The sequence below is a fragment of the Hevea brasiliensis genome, chromosome 11 (assembly GCF_030052815.1).
Source record: "Hevea brasiliensis isolate MT/VB/25A 57/8 chromosome 11, ASM3005281v1, whole genome shotgun sequence".
NCBI classification, from domain to species: Eukaryota; Viridiplantae; Streptophyta; class Magnoliopsida; order Malpighiales; family Euphorbiaceae; genus Hevea; species Hevea brasiliensis.
The window spans coordinates 94,480,046-94,497,569 of record NC_079503.1 but is presented as its reverse complement, the minus strand read 5'-3'; the positions used below and the strand labels follow the sequence as shown (position 1 = coordinate 94,497,569).

The window sequence follows — 17,524 nt, the reverse complement described above, 5'->3', positions numbered from 1 at the left end:
TTATAATGGGAGCCTTGTATGACGCTATATCCACCTCTCGCTTTGCCTTTCCAAACCAACTTTTCATTCTTCGTTGCATCAATTTTTCAATGGAGTTGGTGGAATTTAATAATTTTTTCTTCAAAAATTCTTTTAAAAAAAGGACACCATTTAGACTTAAAAAATTTTAAAATAGCAGTATGTATAATGATTTTATTTTAAATTTTATAATAATTAAGGATGAATTATATTCATTATAATAGTTAGTAAATTATTGAATATTCTTAGCCTATGTGCACCCTCATTTGTAAAGTTGTGAATTCTATATAGAAGTCCTATATCTAGCTGATGGACCATTTGAGCTATTATAATAAAAAAAAAAGGAGACCACTTGACCCAGGCAAATTGCAGACATTACCCGCCTAATAATAAGCTTCAGTTCGCTTGCTTGTTTGGTGGATCCTAAGCCTTATATATTGGGCCTGGATCCACTGGCTTTGAAATTAATAGTCTCGACCACATAAACCTAAAGAATTCCTCAATTCCAAAGCGTGAAAAGCCCATAATCAATTGTCTTGTCTGAGTTCTTTTTAAACACGGCAAGTTGCCCAAAAACTACGCCCTGGGCAATACGAGAAATCCAGTGCACCGCTGGAGAAATCCCTGGTCAAAGTTCCCTCTGGACTCTGGAGAAATCCGAAAGAAAAATGGCTTGTCGTTGGACTCAGAGTAGCCAACCAGTCTCTTGTCTCCCACGAGTTACGCTCCCTGGTCAAATTTCGTCCTATGATCCAATCTAGAAACCTCCTTACTACCAGCATTTCTCTTCCATTCTCATTCATAATGAAGCCTCTATTTGACCTGACATTCTCTCCTTCATCTATTTTGAGAGCAGCATTGAGCTTAAAAAGAGAGGAGACAACTGGAATGCAAACTAAAAATCCACCTTTGATGGAGGATTTCTGAAAATCATAAATAGACTTGGTTGGGTCTATAATTACAATTCATATACGCAATTCATAGACTTGATTGGATATAAAAATATACTGGCACAAACTTAAAGATTATGCAGAATTCAATGTAATTACAATCACAGTTAAAATGAACCAAAAGTCCAAAACGATAGTTTTATAAATTTGGAGTTATTTTACATTTGTGACCCTTTCGCAGTCCAAAATCCTACTAGAATTTCATCGACCTTCAATCATAGTAACTGTGACATCATTTATAGAACAAACATCTCCTCTAGTTATTAAAGACTCTGGCCTACTTTGATTCAGGAAAACAAATGCTGGTTTTTTAGGAGAAGGAAGACTTGTTTCATTGCCTAACATGAACACAACTTCAAGCATGGTTGGCCGATCAGCTGGGTGCTCCTGAATGCATAGAAGTCCAATCTGAATGCATCTCAAAATTTCTTGACAAGGGTATGAATGTTCCAACAATGAATAATCAACTATGTCCAAGCCTTTTCCTTCCCTCCATAGCTCCCAAACCTGGTACATAGTTGAGGAAATCATTTACTACTTTAGTACCTAATGGGAAATTAATCTTAATAAAGATATATCAATCAACTTACGTTCCCAATCAAATTCAAATAAGGGCTTTCTTCATCATACTCGGTGTTTTTCCTGCCACTTATGATCTCTAGCATTAAGACACCATAGCTGAAGACATCAGATTTTACAGAATATAGCCCATCCATTGCATATTCCGGAGACATATAGCCACTACAATAAGGTAAAATGAAACAATTTAATGGTGGCTTTGCAACTTTTTAATGTTTCCATGGAAGGAGATGGTGTTGGAGTAAACTTACTATGTTCCAACCACTCGTTTTGTATTAGCTTCAATTTGGTCTTTCCCAAACAATTTAGCCATACCAAAGTCTGAAATTTTTGGCTCCATTGCAACATCTAGCAGAATATTACCGGCTTTCAAATCTCTATGGATGATTTTTAGTCTTGAATCTTGATGTAGATATAAGACTCCTCGAGCTATCCCAAAAATAATTTCAAAACGTTTTCTCCAGTCCAATAATTGTTTCCTTGTCTTATCTGTAGTCAATTTGAGTTTTGGAGATCCTTCAATGATAGGACTTTTGGAAAGAAGTACAAATTAAAGATGGGTGAAAGCAAATGGATGAAGAGCCATACCAAAGATGAAATAGTCCAGGCTCTTATTTGGTAAATATTCATAGATCAACATCCTATCTTCTTTATGAATGCAACAACCAAAAAGCCTGACAAGGTTTCTATGTTGCAGTTTTGATATCAATTGTACTTCATTCCTGAATTCCTGTATTCCTTGTCCTGACTGTTTAGATAATCTTTTCACTGCTATTTCTTGTCCATTTGATAATTGGCCCTGAAAGTACATTTCCTGTTTTAGTTCAAAGATGTACTACCATAGCTGCATATATATTATCATAGTACATTACTAAAAGTGTGACTTGCTGCATAGTCACATTAAATTCGATGGAGTTAACAATTTTATTTTTCAAGGGATACTACCTTATAAACTGAGCCAAAACCACCTTCTCCAAGTTTGTTGGAAAAATTATGGGTTGCTGCAACTAGTGTGTCTATATCGAAGAAAGGTAAATGTGAACGACTTCTGGATCTGTCAAGCTCCTTTTCCCTTGGTGGATCATCTGGGTGAGCACTAGAACTATAGATAAACATTTGAGGTTGTGCATTTTGTGCTGTATATACAATGAAAACAGATAATCAGGTTTTCTTCCCTTGTCATATTGAATTGATGAATTGTAGTTTAACATTTATATTAAAGTGAAAAATAACAATTAAATAGGAAACTATCTAAAAGGAATTTAATTATTTGCTTACATAATCTCCGTCGCCTCCTCACCAACCAGTGTGAGAAAAGAAGAACAGAGGAAACTGCTGCAGCTATGGACAATATCACAATTAGCAATATCCATTTCTTTGCAAGAAGGTGCTTCTGCTTGTTTGCATATTGAGCTGAAAAGGGAAGATAAGAAAAAGAAACACTCCAACTATTTATATGATAATTAACCAGTCATCTAGAGTTAGCAGAAGAGTAGATTTAAACACATAATCAACAAAGCATATAAAAGGATAAATAGGAAAAAAGAACCCGAATTTGTACTGATAATTTGCTTGAAGATACCTAACTCAAGTGCATCCACACGCATATATAAACTTTGCCCGCCTTCTATAAATACTCTTGTATCTAGCAAATCACCATACCATGTCAAGCATCCACTTCCTTCTGTCACACCTAGACTTGCATATGCAGTGCATGAACAATTCCTCAGGCACTCATCTTTACAAGCTTTCAAATCCAAATTTGCCAATACACGGGCAACTGACGCATCCGGAGCCTTCACATTTGCCACCTCTACGAACCCTTCACCGTTTCTGCAAAGTGCTGTCTGATTCTTCCTAACGCACCCGTCTGATTCATCTTTCAGATACCATTTTTGAGGTGATTTGGGCCGATACCCGGGAAGACAAGTGCAGTCGAATTCATCATCGTTCAGAACACAGTTACCATTGGATCCACATATTCCATAGTTGTCACACTGGTCCTTGGGCGCAAACCAGAACTCATCCCATCGACCCTGGTCTTCATGCCATGTAAGCAGTTGGACAGAGCCGGACTCATTCACCACTAATCTTGTCAAGATTGAGCCATTTGCAACGCCCCACTCGATGGAAATCTCGTTCTCATTGTTCACAAAGCTGACGTTGAAGATAAGGCCTCTCTTCATTCTAGGCATTCCGGACCATCTAATGCCATTCCAATGACCAGCTCTCCATTTCGGAACTTGACCCTCGTATAAGAACAATTGGGGGGAACCTTCAGGGTTGATCCTATGCGAGAAATTGCCAGCACCAGGGTCATCTGAAGATTTCCAAGATGTTAGGAACCGGTTCAGACCGGTTCTTCTGTCCAGCCCGAGTTTTAAGTTGGGAAGCATGGTATTTGTCGGGTATTCAAAGCTCTGCCATATGACACTTCTGCTATGAAACAAGACGAGATTTCCCGAATCTAAGAGTTGAGCTACACAATTGTTTGTTGGCAAAGCCGAAACGCTTGTGAACCATAGGGGAGCTGCTCGGTTTCTGCTGTTAAGGGCAAGGTTTCCATGACTGTTGATTGAGAGAACACCAGATGTATCACTGATAGGTATATCTCTATTTGCGATCCAAACAACAGGTTTTTCTGAAATTTTGTTGTACCGAATTCCAAGATAACGGTAGCTCGATTTGCCTGGACTGAAAAAACCAAGTGCAAATGTCTCCCCAGCAGAAACTATAATGTCACCATCTGCAATGGGTTGGTTAATAGTTATGGTGTCTAGTGAAATGCAAAATTGAGGTATGAAGAAAATCAGCAATATAATGGGAAGCTTTTTCGCACGATTCATAATTTGCGTCTTGCAGGAAAGACCTCTTGAATAGGATAGAAATGAGGTAGCTCTTAAGAATTAGTGGAAACTATATAGCAAATTGAACGATTGAATTTGATAATTGAAAAACTCAAAACATATGATTAAAATTGGCGAACATCACAAATTTAAAAAATTTTCTTGCAATTGCAGTGGATAGGATTCCCAATACGTGGGGCAAGAGACGTGGACGACCATACACCGGTGGTTACTCTCAAGTCTTCATGGAACACAATTTTTTGCGGACCCAGTACGTTCTTAATAACTTCCTGACCTACCCACCAAATGTTTTGTGTTTTTCAATAATGGGTCATTTATTATAGATAAATTATACAATGAAATCGATATGCATAGCTTTTACATCGAATAAAAATTCTTTATTATGGGTTTATGGTAAAAAATGCAAGCCCACGATGATAGGAATGTGCCGTGTAGAGGAAAATTTGTATATAAATCTATCTAAATTTGATCCATCATTGACTTGAGGTATATTATACATAGTAGAATTAACATATATTATGAATATATTATCAATAACAAATATATTGATATTACTTTCAATTTCAACAATTTTTTTAACAGGGAATTGGTGAAGTTAGGACTTGAACTCGGTGGGTGATATGATTTCAACCACTAAATCCAGTAAGATTAAACAATTTTGATAATTTTAATAGATAATTTTTTAGCTTAAAAAATAAAATTTGAAGAAATCAATTATTAAAATTATGTCATGTAAATTGATGTAGAATTAGTTTTTACATTGTGCTAAAAAAACTAACCTATAAAATTAAGTTAAAATTATTAAAAATAAAAAATTACAATAATAACAAAAAATTGAAAAGATTTATTTTTTTTTACCATTAAATAATATATGTTACAGTTTAAATTAACAAAGTAAACGTTACTACAAAGTCTAAGGCTGTTCAAGATTTTATGAGAATGGTACTAATTCTCATATTTAGCAACAATATATATCATTATGAGATAAAATTGTAAAGCCGGAGGAAGAAATTGAAGTGAGTACCTAATTCAAGTGAATCCACACGAATGTACAAGTCTTGGCCATGTTCTGAGTACTGCCTTGTGTCCACAAGGTCTCCACCCACTCCCTCCTCCTCTCACATCTACGCTGTGCAATATCAATCTCTCAAGCACAATTTCTCACATTCTTTGAGGCTCAAACTCATGTCTGCACTCGCTGTTGAAGTGCCAGGAACCTTCACGATTCCTTCTCCATTGCTGCAGGTTGATAAACCCTGCTTCTTCCTTACACAACCGCCTGATGGGTCTTTCAAGCACCAATCATTAGATGATTTCGGTTCAAATCCAGGCAGACATTTGCGCTCGAACTCACCAGCATTGTAAGAGTCACAATTGCTATTAGCACCGCTATGTCCGTACAAATCACACAGGTCCTTTGTGTTGGACCTCGCACTCCATCTATTGGCACCATTTTGCCATGTGTTCTGATAAACATATATATATATATATAATTTCTTTATTTTAATATATACAAACAAATTTTAATATAATTATGCATGTGTCAGTATTTACATATTTAATTATTTAAAAATCACTTTTTTATTTAACTATATATAATCTATGCAAACTTACACACCTTATATAATTTACTTATTTATATATATAGAGAGAGAGTTTAATTAGTTATTACAATTTTTTTAAAATGGAAAAAAGGAATTTTTTAGTCACAAATAAGAAAAAAAAAACCTTAAAACTTCTTATATAAATAAAGTTAATCTTAATGAATTAGAAACAAATAATATAATATTTACGTAGTGTTTGGTATAAATGAATTTTATAAAATTTTGTAAAATTCATTTTTGAATAAAAAATCTTAGTGTTTGGTTTAAATGAAAATTAATTTAAAATTCTTAATAATCAATTCCATAGAATTTATTATAACTAAACCAAATTCTATCAAAATTGATAGAATTTATAAATGAATACCAAACTTAAAATTATATATATTTCAAGTGATAAAATTATCCTCTTATTATATATCATTTTATTTTATTTATTCCAAATATAAAATTTATTTCATTTGAAATAAATTTCATATTTAATATAAAATATACTAAACAAAGAAATTTATTTACAAAAGAATTTTATCGTGGAATTCATTTACAAATGAAATGAATTTTACCATAAAATTGAACCAAACAATATCTTAGATATTAATAAGTTTTGCCTCAAAAAATTAATTATTAGAAACAAATAATATTTATTTACCACCACCACTACTACTACCACATGTTATCACCATCACTATTACCACCACTTGACCGTCGCTATCACCACTTTGCCATTATTACCTCTACCACTGTTAGCTACTGCCACCACCACTAACTCACCTTGCCACCACCACCACTATCTAAATATTGCTTAGGCACTCAATTTTACAAGCTTTCGTATCCAAATGTAACACCCCTAATTTTTAAATTTATTATTTTTGGGCAAATATTGATGTTTTAATTTTATTTAAATTTTAGGAAATTATTTGAAATTTTTTAGATTTTCGAAATCGGGTTTGATTTCCCGAAAATATAAAACTTTGATGATTTTTAAAAATTAATTTAAAGACCACGTGGCAAAACTAAAAATATATTTGGAGTCTATGAATTTTTCTGAGTTTTCTGAAATTTTTTCGAAATTTTTGGACCTCGTTTTCGGTCCTAAGGCAGAGTAAAAATTCAAAATTTTGTATCTTAAATCGAACCGGCAGAATCGAACCTGACCAGATCAGACCGGTCGAATCGAACCGGCTTCTTCTTCCTTTTTCTTCCTCCCCGCGCGCGTCCCGACCTCCCCTCCTTCCCTCCCCATTTTCTCTCTCCTCCCTCACCCCCAGCCCGCGCCGCCGCCTCCCCAGCCACCCCAGCTCGCCGGCGCGCCGCCCCACCACCTCCCCACGGCCGGCCGACGCTCCAGGCGGCCAGAAAACGCGCGCGAACGCCTCCCCTACGCGGGCGCGACGCTTCTTCTTCCCGACCGAAATCCAGCCGATCCGGCCACCGATTGGGCCGGGTCTTGTGTCTAAACCCATCTACACCTCGAGAGCTTTCCATAGACACTAAGAACACCAAAATCCATCGAGCGGCTTGTCCAATTTTTATCCGGGAAATTTTAGTCCATTTTGAATTTTGGACTAGATTTCTCGCAAATCGTGAACCCCACGAGAAAACTGAGAGTACCAGAGCGCTCCACTCGTCGAGAGCTTCGTGGCAATATAAGTTTCAAAATTTTCCGACATCGTTTTTCGGTGGGTCTCACGGAACTTCGCAGTGTTTTTCCGAGCATTAAATGAGCTTAGAAAATTTCATAAAATTTATGTACTAACCCCCGTGTTGTGGGCTTCGTGTAGGTATCTTCAATTCGCAGAAATTCAACAGTTGTCTGGGTCTGTGAATTTCCGGCCAGACAGACAAGCTACCGAAAAAGTCTCTGAATTGGATCGAGGTTTTGGCTACCCCACCATTGTGAGACTTCCCGAGGGCGTCCCCGGAGTCGGAATCGGCATAGGTAAACCCGAACTTTACTTTTTTGTAATTTTCTAGTGCTTAAATGGGATTAAAAATCCATAAAATATTCGTGGTAGCTCAGAAAATTATGATTCTTTTTGCAATAGCCTAGTAATATTGCTAAGCACCGCAGGGCAAAGTTTTAGAATTTTTAGAGCTTATTTGGGTAGTTTTTGCAAAAATAATCAATTATAAGGACTAAACTGTAAATTTACATATTGTGATTGAGGACTGTTTGGATGGGCCCAGTAGGGGCTGTGTGATGTGATTGAGTTGTGAGTGTATGATTTGTGAATATAGAAGTGCGTTTTGAGCCCTTTTGCAGGTTGGGTAGGTCTTAGGTATAGGGGAGACTCTACTGGATTTTCGGCACGACTTAGGACGTATTTGGTCTTTTCTTAGTTTGTGTTGAGTCAAATTTATTAAATGATTGTAAAAAAATTATCAGGTGAGCCGGGACAGCCTTCTTCCTCCGCCCAGCCGCCACAGTGATTGCTGTTAAGTCTGTGAGTAAAATATTAATTTTAATTGTAATTTCGATATTATTATATGTTCAAGCATGCCCATGCATTACTTATATGTATGTATCTATGTAGTTAAACTCTAGGCACGTTTTATGTTGCATTCACAACTGTTAAAGTGCCATGGATGTTGTTGGGTAATTTGGAGCAGTGTGCATGCGTTGGTGTGCGTGTGATGTGGTGTTGACTATGGATAGGATGGGTAGACACGGCTTGAGATCTTTGCTGGGACCAGGTCCTTCGGGGTAGACACGGCTTGAGTTCTTCACTGGGACCCCGATTTGGTTATTTAAGTGGAAGTCCGAGCTGAGTTCTTCGCTGGCACAGGTTGGATTAAGAGAGCTGTATAGGGGATCAGCTCCCATATATGTATTGTTTGACATTATCGGGTGTGTGAGTGCTCCAAATTACCTTTTTGCTGTTATGATGTGAAATTATTGCTGATGTTGCATTTCACTATACAAGGTGTATTAGCTTTAGATAGTAATAGAGATTATGGTTAAAATTGATATTCTACTCTCTGAGTCGAACGCTCACTCCTGTTCAATATTTTTCTAGGCCACAGGAGGATATTTTTGAGGTTAACCTGCTTTTCTCCCTCGCAGGTCATTTATTAATTTTTGTATAAACCTGTTAACTCTTAGAATTTTCACATGTGTTAGAAATATTTATTTGAATTGGGTCTGTAATATAAATTGTTATTTTGGACCTGTAAACTTATTATTTTATACATGTTGATGGACTGGATGAGGGAGCTGAGCTCCTATTTATTTTTATGTTGTATGAGTATGTGGAGGGTGAGCTGAGCTCCCCAATTGATTATATATTGTGTTTACAGATCGGGTGAGTCAAAAACTCCCCGTTGAAAGGTCCATTTTATGGCCGGACTCTGTCCGGTTGAATCCTTGAAATTGAGCCCAAATGGGCTTTAGATTTGGGTTGAGGAATAGTTAGGCTTACTACGGGCCTCGGGGGCTTTAGGCTGGCCCAGGTCCTAGTGCCGGTCCGGCCCATAGGTTGGGTCGTGACAAATGTGGTATCAGAGCTTAGGCTCCAGATTCATAGGGAAAAATTATCTAAAGTGTTGGGAAGAGTCTCCTAGGAGTCACATGCGGAAAATAGGGTCACATTCGTCTTGCATTGTCATCTTTGCTTCTAGTTTCTGCTTCATATAATTATGTATAAATATGAGTCTATAGAGCTGTGTAAAATGCTGTTTTGAATTTTGTGGGCTAATGCTGCTGAATTTCAGGAAAATACGTAGAAGCAGGAGAGCTGCCACTGCACCAGAACCAGATGTGCCTGACGAGGTGTTGGCACAGGATGAGGCGCCTGCCCCGAGGAGGCGGGGTAGGAGGCCTAGAGCTGCTCAAGTAGAAGAGCAGCTGCCACCAGTTCAGGATCAGTCTTTTATGGCACAGGGTCCCATGGACCCAATGGCAATTACTCTAGCTGGGTCAGAGAACCATCGATATAATAGCGTAATAGATGGTCCACCTCCACAAGAAGAGTCCCACACACCAGAAGGAGGGGAACCAAACAAATAGATTATTTTTTTTAGTTGGTGGTGTACTTATGATGTGTCGCGCGATGCTATTGATTTTTGATTCCTTAGACAAAAAGCGAGGACGAGTTTGCGATTGGTGATTGAAGACTTATAGAGTGTATGTAGCATGTCATGGGGCCTATGCCTAGACAATGGATGAATGACTACATATTACCTCAGATGGAGGGTTTGTCGTGGACTCAGTTTGTGGAACTGTTCATCAACCGGTTTGTACTAGAAAGTTTCAGAGATCAAAAGCAGTGGGCCTTTGAGGCCTTAAGACAGAATGGCAGGTCTGTAGATGAATATGCTACAGAATTTCTGGAACTGAGCAGGTATGCCCCTACAGTAGTAGCTACAGAAACTATGAAGGTGAAGAGATTCCTAAAGGGGCTGGACAGGAGGTATGCAAACCTGGCCATGATGTCTGATCAGTCTTTTGATGTGGTAGTTGATCGAGCTGCATGATTGAGATTAGCTATGCTGTGGATGACAGCGGAAGGGCAAAGAAAAATAGAGCAGAGGGTTCTTCAGGTGTTCCCCACATGGGTACTACGGATAGTGGTGGCCAAACTAATTACAGAGGAAGAAGCAGGAATAAGAGGAGTGGTTTTAGACATAAATCTCGAGGATTCAGACCAGGGTACGGATCCAGCAGTGGTCACAGTTTGGGATACAGCAGTTCTGGGTCTGGTTTAGGATCCTCCTTGGCACCTTGTGCACAGTGTGGAAGAGAACATTCAGGACCTTGTATGATGGGTTCAGGAGTATGTTTCAGGTGTGGCCAACCAGGTCACTTTGCTAGGGAATGCCCCGTGTTCAGCGAGCCATAGATGGGGTCACAAGGTTCTGTTGCAAATGTTCCTCGTCAGTTGTATCCTAGTGCTTCCAGCATGGCAGCGATCGATTCGATGTGCAGGGCCGAGGACAAGGGGGACATGGATTTGGAGGCAGATCAGGAGGTAGAAGTCAGTATCAGGGTTCTGCCACTCAGGGTAGGGGTCAAGCTCGGGTTTTCACCCTGACCCACTAGGATGCTCAGGCTTCCAATGCAGTTGTGGCAGGTATTCTTCTAGTCTGTTCCTATGAGGCTCGTGTTTTGATAGATCCGGGTGCTACGCACTCATTTGTCTCCCCAGTGTTTGCCATGAGATTGGGTATGAATCCTATAACTTTAGAATGCCCTTTGTCTGTAGCTACCCCGCTTAGTGACAACATAGATGTGGATATGGTTTTTCCGGATAGCCCAGTAGTAGTGGATGGAAAGATCCTCCCAGCAGACTTGGTTCCTCTACCAGTAATAGATTTCGATGTAATTCTGGGAATGGATTGGTTGGCAACTCATTATGCAACTTTAGACTGCAGGAACAAAAAGGTGTATTTCCACATACCTGGTGTGGAAGAGTTTAGCTTTGATGGTGACAGGAGCGTGGCTCCATATAATTTGGTGTCAGCAATTAGTGCTAGAAAAATGTTGAGGCGTGGATGTCAAGGGTATTTGGCATTGGTGAGAGATACATCTGTAGAAGGTGTCAACATGAAAAATATTCCTGTTGTCAGAGAATTCATGGATGTCTTCCCTGAGGAGCTTCCAGGGTTGTCACCAGGAAGGGAAATAGAGTTTTGCATTGATGTTGTACCGGGTACGAACCCCATATCAATGCCGCCTTACAGGATGGCACCAACAGAATTGAAGGAGTTAAAGGAGCAACTACAGGAGCTTTTGGACAAGGGTTTCGTACGTCCGAGCACTTCACCCTGGGGTGCTCCTGTTCTATTTATGAGAAAGAAAGATGGGTCATTGAGGTTGTTTATTGACTATAGACAGCTGAATAAGGTGACTGTGAAGAACAAGTATCCACTTCCTCGGATCGATGATCTGTTTGATCAGCTCCAAGGGGCTAGATTCTTTTTCAAGATAGACTTGCGATTAGGCTACCATCAGTTGAGAATCAGGAATGAGGACGTGTCCAAAACGGCATTCAGGACAAGATATGGTCATTATGAGTTCTTGGTGATGTCTTTTGGACTCACTAATGCACCAGCAGCCTTCATGGACTTGATGAACCGGGTGTTCAAGCCATTTTTGGACCGTTTTGTCATCGTATTCATAGATGACATTTTGGTATACTCTCGGACCGAGGAAAAACACGTATGGCACTTGAGGATGGTGTTGCAGACTTTGAGGGAGCACCAGCTATATGCCAAATTTTCAAAATGTGAATTTTGGCTAGAAAGTATCTCATTCTTGGGACACGTGGTTTCTAGTGAAGGTATTCAAGTGGATCCCAAGAAAATTAAAGCTGTAACTGATTGGCTTAGGCCTACAACAGTCACTGAGGTGCGAAGTTTTCTGGGTCTAGCTGGCTACTATAGGCATTTTGTGCAGGATTTTTCCAGGATAGCGGCTCCCCTAACTAAGTTAACTCGGAAGAATGTTCCATTCATTTGGACAGATGACTGTGAGGAGAGTTTCTAGAAGCTTAAGGAGTGTCTAACCACCACCCCGGTGTTGACACTACCGATGAGTGGCGAAGGATATACCGTGTACTGTGACGCCTCCAGAGTTGGCTTAGGGTGTGTTTTGATGCAGAATGGAAAAGTAGTGGCTTATGCTTCAAGGCAGCTGAAGAGGCATGAGCAGAACTATCCCACCCATGATTTGGAAATGGCGGCTATAGTATTTGCACTAAAAATCTGGAGACACTACCTGTATGGTGAAGTGTGCGAGATATACACCGACCATAAGAGTTTGAAGTACATCTTCCAACAGAGGGATTTAAACTTGAGACAGAGGAGATGGATGGAGCTTCTGAAGGACTATAATTGCACCATCCAGTACCACCCTGGGAAGGCCAATGTAGTAGCTGATGCTTTGAGCAGGAAATCTTCTGGCAGCTTGGCACACATTCCAGCAGAGAAGAGAACATTGATTCAGAAAGTACATGAGTTGATGGATCAAGGTTTAATCCTAGATCTTTCAGATGAGGGGGTATTGTTGGCTCATTTTTCAGTGAGGCTAGACTTTCGAGACAGAGTTAGAGTTTCCCAGCATAGAGACCAACAATTGATGAAGATCATAGAAAGAGTACAGCAAGGTGAAGGTGGTGAGTTTGGATTTGCCAATGATGGTGCCCTTATGTAAGGTTCTAGAATATGTGTGCCCGATGTGGACAATCTCAGAAATGAAATCATGCAAGAGGCACACTATACACTGTACAATGTCCACCCAGGCTCCACCAAGATGTACCATGATGTGAAAGATAGCTATTGGTGGAATGGCATGAAGAGAGACATAGCAGACTTTGTGTCCAAGTGCTTGACTTGTCAGAAGGTGAAGTTTGAACACCAGAGACCGTCAGGGAAGCTGCAAGAGCTCCCTATCCCAGAATGGAAGTGGGAAATGATTACTATGGATTTTGTGATTGGGTTACCTCGTACCACGCGAGGATATGATTCAACATGGGTAATTGTAGACCGTCTAACTAAATCAGCTCACTTCTTGCCTGTGAAGACTACATATTCTGTGGCACAGTACGCCCAACTCTACATTTGAGAAATAGTCAGATTGCATGGAGTTCCTGCTTCCATAATATCTGACAGAGGGCCCCAGTTCACTTCTCGGTTTTGGAGGAAGTTACAGGAGGCACTTGGCACGCAGTTGAACTTTAGTACTGCTTTCCACACTCAGACAGACGGACAGTCTGAAAGGACAATCCAGACACTGGAAGACATGCTTCGCATGAGTGTTTTAGATTTTGGAGGTCAATGGGATGATCAGCTAGCTTTGGTGGAGTTTGCCTACAACAACAGTTACCATTCCAGCATAGGGATGGCACCCTATGAGGCAATATATGGAAGAAAGTGTAGGTCTCCTCTGTGTTGGACGAAAATGGGAGAAGCGAAGGTGCATGATGTAGACCTAGTGCAGTACACTTCAGAGATAGTTCCTTTAATCGTGAGCGATTGAAAGCGACTTTCAAGATGGCGGAAGAGTTATGCAGACCCCAGACGGAGGGATGTGGAGTTTGCGATAGGCGACTATGTATTCCTGAAGGTTTCTCCAATGAAGGGAGTCATGAGATTTGGAATGAAGGGCAAGTTGGCACCTCGGCATATTGGACCTTTTGAGGTTACTGATAGAGTTGGAGCAGTTGCCTACCGGTTAGAGCTACCACCCAACCTTTCTCATGTTCATCCCGTGTTTCACATCTCCATGCTCAGGAAATACATTCCTGATCCTTCTCATGTACTACAGCTGGATGTAATAGAGCTAAAAGAAAACTTAACATTTAAGGAGCAACTTATAGCCATAGTGGGCTACCAAGTGAGGCAGCTAAGATCAAAACAGATCCCTGTGGTTAAGGTTTTGTGGAGGAGCCAGTCAGTGGAAGAGTGCACCTGGGAGTCAGAACGGGACATGCGTAGCAAGTACCCTTATCTGTTCAATGTGTAATCCTGTACTTTATTCTGCCTTGTGTAAAATTCGAGGACAAATTTTCTGTAAGGGGGGAAGAATGTAACACCCCTAATTTTTAAATTTATTATTTTTGGGCAAATATTGATGTTTTAATTTTATTTAAATTTTAGGAAATTATTTGAAATTTTTCGGATTTTCGAAATCGGATTTGATTTTCCGAAAATATAAAACTTTGATGATTTTTAAAAATTAATTTAAAGACCACGTGGCAAAACTAAAAATATATTTGGAGTCTATGAATTTTTCTGAGTTTTCTGAAATTTTTTCAGAATTTTTGGACCTCGTTTTCGATCCTAATGAAGAGTAAAAATTCAAAATTTTATATCCTGAATCGAACCGGCCAAACCGAATCGAACCAAATCGGACCGGTCGAATCGGACCGGCTTCTTCTTCCTTTTTCTTCCTCTCCGTGCGCGTCCCGACCTCCCCTCCTTCCCTTCCCATTTTCTTTCTCCTCCCTCACCCCTAGCCCGCGCCACCACCTCCCCAGCCACCCCAGCTCGCCGACGCGCCGCCCCACCACCTCCCCACGGCCGGCCGACGCTCCAGGCGGTCGGAAAACGGGCACGAACGCCTCCCCTGCACGTGCACGATGCTTTGTCTTCCCGACCGAAATTCGGCCGATCCGGCCACCGATTGGGCCGGGTCTTGTGTCTAAACCCATCTACACCTCGAGAGCTTTCCATAGACACCAAGAACACCAAAATCCATCGAGCGGTTTGTCCAATTTTTGTCCGGGAAGTTTTAGCCCATTTTGACTTTTGGACTAGATTTCTTGCAAACCGTGAACCCCACGAGAAAACCGAGAGTACCAGAGCGCTCCATGAATCGAGAGCTTCGCGGCAATATAAATTTCAAAATTTTCTGACACCGTTTTTCGGTGGGTCCCACGGAACTTCACAGTGTTTTTCCGAGCATTAAATGAGCTTAGAAAATTCCGTAAAATTTATGTACTAACCCCCGTGTTGTGGGCTTCGTGTAAGTATCTTCAATTCACGAAAATTCGATAATTGTCTGGGTTTGTGAATTTCCGGCCAGACAGACCGGCTACCGAAAAAGTCTCCGAATTGAATCGAGGTTTTGGCTACCCCACCATTGTGAGACATCCCGAGTGCGTCCCCAGAGTCGGAATTGGCATAGGTAAACCCGAACTTTACTTTTTTGTAATTTTTTAGTGCTTAAATGGGATTAAAAATCCATAAAATATTCGTGGTAGCTCAGAAAATTATGATTCTTTTTGCAATAGCCTAGTAATATTGCTAAGGACCGCGGGGCAAAGTTTTAGAATTTTTAGAGCTTATTTGGACAGTTTTTGCAAAAATGATCAATTATAAGGACTAAACTGTAAATTTACATATTGTGATTGAGGACTGTTTGGATGGGCCCAGGAGGGGCTATGTGATGTGATTGAGTTGTGAGTGTATGATTTGTGAATATAGAAGTGTGTTTTGAGCCCTTTTGCAGGTTGGGTAGGTCCTAGGTATAGGGGAGACTCTGCCGGATTTTCAGCACGACTTAGGACGTATTTGGTCTTTTCTTAGTTTGTGTTGAGTCAAATTTATTAACTGATTGTAAAAAAATTATCAGGTGAGTCGAGACAGCCTTCTTCCTCCGCCCAGCCGCCATAGTGATTGCTGTTAAGTCTGTGAGTAAAATATTAATTTTAATTGTAATTTCGATATTATTATATGTTCAAGCATGCCCATGCATCACTTATATGTATGTATCTATGTAGTTAAACTCTAGGCACGTTTTATGCTGCATTCACAACTGTTAAAGTGCCATGGATGTTGTTGGATAATTTGGAGCAGTGTGCGTGCGTTGGTGTGCGTGTGATGTGGTGTTGACTATGGATAGGACGGGTAGACACGGCTTGAGATCTTCGCTAGGACCCGGTCCTTCGAGGTAGACACGGCTTGAGTTCTTCGCTGGGACCCCGATTTCATTATTTAAGTGGAATCCGAGCTAAGTTCTTCGCTGGCACAGGTTGGATTAAAAGAGCTGTATAGGGGATCAGCTCCCATATATATATTGTTTGACATTATCGGGTGTGTGAGTGCTCCAAATTACCTTTTTGCTGTTATGATGTGAAATTATTGCTGATATTGCATTTCACTCTACAGGGTGCATTAGCTTTAGATAGTTATAGAGATTATGGTTAAAATTGATATTTTACTCTCTGAGTCGAACGCTCACTCCTGTTCAATATTTTTCCAGGCCACAGGAGGATATTTTTGAGGTTAACCTGCTTTTCTCCCTCGCAGGTCATTTATTAATTTTTGTATAAACCTGTTAACTCTTAGAATTTCCACATGTGTTAGAAATATTTATTTGAATTGGGTCTGTAATATAAATTGTTATTTTGGACCTGTAAACTTATTATTTTATGCATGTTGATGGACTGGATGAGGGAGCTGAGCTCCCATTTATTTTTATGTTGTATGAGTATGTGGAGGGTGAGCTGAGCTCCCCAATTGATTATATATTGTGTTTACAGGTCGGGTGAGTCAAAAACTCCCCGTTGAAAGGTCCATTTTATGGCCGGACTCTGTCCGGTTGAATCCTTGAAATTGGGCCCAAATGGGCTTTAGATTTGGGTTGAGGAATAGTTAGGCTTACTACGGGCCTCAGGGGCTTTAGGCTAGCCCAGGTCCTAGTGCCGGTCTGGCCCATAGGTTGGGTCGTGACACCAAATTTGTAATACACAGGCAATTGAAGTATCCGGAGCCTTCACATTTGCCACCTTAGCGAATCCTTCACCGTTCTTGTAGAGAGCCTTTCGATTCTTCCTAATGCACCTGCCTAACCCATCTATCCGATACCGTTCTTGAGGTGATTTAGGCTAGTACCTGAGAAGGCAAGTGCAGTCAAATTCACCATTGTATCGAACACAGTTGCCATAGGCTCCACATAATCCATATTTGTCACATTGGTCCTTGGGCTCACACGCGAACTATTCCCATTAGCCTTCGTCCTCATGCCATTTCAACCGTTGGAAAAAGCCATACTCATTCAGCACTCCTG

General features: G+C 40.2%; 1 protein-coding gene across 1 annotated transcript; it reads right to left on the bottom strand.

The window, feature by feature from the left end:
• Positions 1-1,081: 1,081 nt before the first annotated feature.
• Positions 1,082-4,598, bottom strand: LOC110664532 (G-type lectin S-receptor-like serine/threonine-protein kinase RKS1). Its single transcript, XM_058130372.1, has 7 exons — positions 3,130-4,598; positions 2,826-2,960; positions 2,493-2,683; positions 2,136-2,346; positions 1,799-2,036; positions 1,559-1,709; positions 1,082-1,475 (listed from the first exon to the last, which is right to left on the bottom strand). The coding sequence occupies exons 1-7, from the start codon at positions 4,391-4,393 to the stop codon at positions 1,170-1,172; spliced, it is 2,496 nt and encodes an 831-aa protein (XP_057986355.1). The 5' UTR covers positions 4,394-4,598; the 3' UTR covers positions 1,082-1,169.
• Positions 4,599-17,524: the final 12,926 nt, after the last annotated feature.